The 3,541-nt window shown below is 55.7% G+C and overlaps 1 protein-coding gene across 1 annotated transcript in view; it reads right to left on the bottom strand.

The window, feature by feature from the left end:
* LAPTM5 (lysosomal protein transmembrane 5) overlaps window positions 1–2,167 on the bottom strand; it is a 17,739-nt gene extending 15,572 nt beyond the window's left edge. The window contains exon 1 of the mRNA XM_057387230.1: window positions 1,984–2,167. Within this exon, the coding sequence (XP_057243213.1) occupies window positions 1,984–2,070 (87 nt within the window). The 5' untranslated portion in view covers window positions 2,071–2,167. The remainder of the gene's footprint in view (window positions 1–1,983) is intronic.
* Between the last annotated feature and the right edge of the window lie 1,374 nt (window positions 2,168–3,541).

Raw genomic sequence — 3,541 nt, forward strand, 5'->3', positions numbered from 1 at the left:
CCAGCCCAGCCCCGCAGCAGCAGAGTGTTCTGTGCCATCCCCAGCAGCCCCAGGGTGCAAACACGAGCCCAGACCGCAGGGTTCCGCTTCCTCCCGGCCCGCAGAGCTGCTCAAGCGGAGGCGGAAGGGAAACGTTGGGGCAGCTCTGGTGAAAAAGTTCCCTCAGCTGTGCCCAGGCTTAGCTCAGCAGTGAAATGGTCTCAGTCCAAGGTGTCCTTAGAGCTGCTGGTGTCCCCTGGGGTGGGAGGGATCCCAGAATGGACRCATGGAGATCCCACCCGACTGCGAGGTGCCTCAGAGGTTCCATTTCAAACTCCCAAAGTGGATTTCCTTCCCCTGTTGCTGCTGCTGCTCCARCCCCTCCATTGCCAGCATGGGAGACRGTCAGAAATGGCTTTTTCAGGGTTCACTTCCAAGGAAGCCTGAGCCAGACACATGACCTGAGCCCTAAATATCGGGTTTGTTCTGAAAGCCGAGCAGGCGGGAGCAGGACAGTGAATCCCAGATGCTGGCACCCCACAGAGCAGAGSCAGGGGCTGGATTTCAGCGGGAAGAGCTCTCTGTGGGGCTGTCAGAGCTCAATGAGACCCTGGCTCCTGGCTGGTGCCGAAATGAGCCCCACAGCCCCCGCCGGCTGCAGCCACACTCGATAAGAATGGGGCAGGAAAACCAGGCCTGGCCTGAGCAATTCTGGGGACTTTTAAGGCAAAATTGGTTAAAAACTTTTCCATTTTGTGCAGAAGGAAGAACCCAACACCCAAATGAGCAGGCAGCGATCTCCAGGCCGTGCCCCGGGCAGGGAGAGCCTGGCCAGTCCAGGACACAGCTCCAGCCACTGCCCTTGGGGTGTGGGACCTGTGGATCCGAGGGGATGGATCCCTGGGGAGGGGTCTCTTGGGAAAGGAGGAGGAGGAGAAGGAGGAAGAGGAGGAGGAGGAGGGAAGTGGTGCCTGCCCTGCCCTCCTGGCTCAGCTGCTCCCACCACGGATCCACCCCTCAGCTCCAGCAGAACCCAGAGAGTTCTCCTTTCCCACAAACCAGACCCTCAGACAGGGCCCAGTTCCCTTTGCCATGTCACCACAAGAGAAGGGCAGGTTTGAAACTTGGGATCCTTCCCACCCCATGGGATTTCTGCAGGGATATCTCCTTCCCATGCCCCTCTCCTGTGCAAGGAGGAGTGAGAGCCCCATTATCACCCTGCAGGCCCCAGACCCTCCCTGTGCACACCCAGAGCTGTGGGGGGATCAGGGAATGTCCTTCCCATGCCATAACCACCATTCCCATGGGATTTCTGCAGGCTGCAGGAACCCCAATGGCCCCTCCTGTCCAAGGAATGGGTGACAGTCCTGTTATCACCCTGCACACCCCAAACCCTCCCTGTGCACACCCAGAACAGCGCAGAGGTTATTTTAACAATGCAGCCGTGCAGGAAACCACATCCTGAGGGTGCCTGACAGCACCAAAAGCCCCTCAAGAGTGTGAGGGAGAGGAGCCCCGAGGCTCTGCCATCCCTGCCCTGGGCAGCTTCTCCACCTGCCTGGGATCTGGACACAGCCACAATCCCAATGGGAACCGGGAGAGACAGAGGAGAGCTCTGTCCTGCCCCTCTGTTCATCCCAAATCCCTCCAGGGAGCCATTCCCATGTTGTCAGAGCTGCCCATTCCCACCCAGCAGCTCCAGGCTCAGGGAAGAGCTCCTGCAACGAGCAGAAAACCAGGAAGCAGAGCGAGCTTGAGCTCCAATCGGCAGAACCAGGAAAAAAAATGCTGAAAACCCCTCCCATGCAGTGAATTCTGCTTCTCCCTGTCCCCCACAACCTTCTTTTGTCCATCCCTCTTCATCCTCGGGTTTTCCTTCCGGGAACAGGGAACATTCAGGCATCAGGGACCCCCGTGATCCACAACACCAGCACCTCCTGGAGAGGTTCCAGCTCTGTTTTTCCATCTCCTCTCACTGTGCCCCCTCCCCGGCCCAGAACTCACCATGTGGAAGATCCCCAGGGCCACCGTCGTCGTCTTGACATTGAAGCAGCAGCACCTGGGGGGCTCAGGGGGGGTTTGCGGGGCCATTTTCGGGTCCCTCTGAGCGCTCTGGGGTTAACGGGGTCGGGTTTGCAACCACCCCACAGAATGCAACTCGAGAGCGGCTCCGCTTCCTTCCTGCCCTGCCGATGGGGGAAGGCAGCTACACAGTCACATGGGGCCTTGGCGTGGCGCAGGCATCGAGAAAGGGAAATTGGGGTGGCTTTTGGAACTCATCCACGTGTCCCAGCTGGGAAATCCCAGCCCCAAACGCTGCCGGGTGTCCGGCACAGGGGGTGGCAGGAGGGGCAGCAGGAGCAGGATGGGGCTTTGTCTGACAGAAATCCTCAGGGACAAAAGCAGRGGCCAGGGATTTCACCTGGAATCGTTCCTTGCCAATGCCCCGCTGGTTTGGCAGCAAAGATTCTGAGTTCCTTCCTTGGAGCCGCATTCCTGACCAGCCAAGGAATCCTCAGTTCCTTGGAATTGGCACCAATTCCTTGGAATTCTCCTGGGAGCTGGTGCTGGAGCTGCCCTGGGGTGAACCAGATGAGATTTCATCGCGTGGGGAATTTCTGCCACTCCAAAAGGTCAAACCCAGCTTTGTTAGGGGTGGAATTAATGAATTCATTAATTACAGCAGCAGAGAATGGGGTTCACCTGTCCTCATGAACTCTTTAACAGATCCAGTGAGGTCTGGCAGTCCCCTCTGCTCTGGGAAAGGCACACACTGTTGGGAATATTTCCCAGGAGGACAGAGCTTTCTCTTTCCCAGGGATGGAGGGAGTGCTGCAGGTTGGATCTCAGTGGGAAAAGGTCCAATTCTTATTTTGAAACCTCAATTTTCTTAATTTTCTCAGTTATTTCTACCCCAATCCTACCTTTTTATCAGCGTTCTATTTAACTGCAGCCCCAGGAAAGATCCAAGGCATCATGAAAGGCTTTAGGGAGAAACCCTAAATAGGATAAATCCTAAATAGTATTCCCTCCCCTGGGAGCACTGGCTGGAGCTGTCCCATAGGAGCAAATATCCCATAGGATATTTGGGATCACTTTTTACCCATAAAATGCTGCCTTTTCTCCTCCACCCATCTCCCCTTGTTGTGTAGCCTGGAAAAGCTTTGGGATTTGTGGCAGCCCAGCTGGGAATGGGATCTGTACCTTTGGAATGTGCAGAGCTGGGATCTCATGGTTGGGGAGTTCCTGTTTGCAGGCAGCTCCTTGTGGGGGGAGCTGGGCAGAGGAGGTGCTGAAATCCAGCTGCTTTTTGGGGAAGAAGAGGGGGATTTCATTATTTTTAGAGCAAGTGTTTGACTGAAAGAATGGAATTGAGGAAAATCCAAAACCCAAGCTCACTGTTCCATTCTGGAGTGTCACAGCTGCTGTGGGAAACACAAGCCAGTGGAACACTGCTTCTCCTTCACAATCCCAGGAAAATTACTGGATCTGTTGGAATAAAAACCAGGAAGAACGGGTAGGCAGGACACCAGTTTGGAACCTGCTGTATTCTGGAGAGGAA

Source organism: Malurus melanocephalus, unplaced genomic scaffold (genome assembly GCF_030028575.1).
Source record: "Malurus melanocephalus ecotype Western Australia unplaced genomic scaffold, MMel_1.1 scaffold_1160, whole genome shotgun sequence".
NCBI lineage: Eukaryota > Metazoa > Chordata > Aves > Passeriformes > Maluridae > Malurus > Malurus melanocephalus.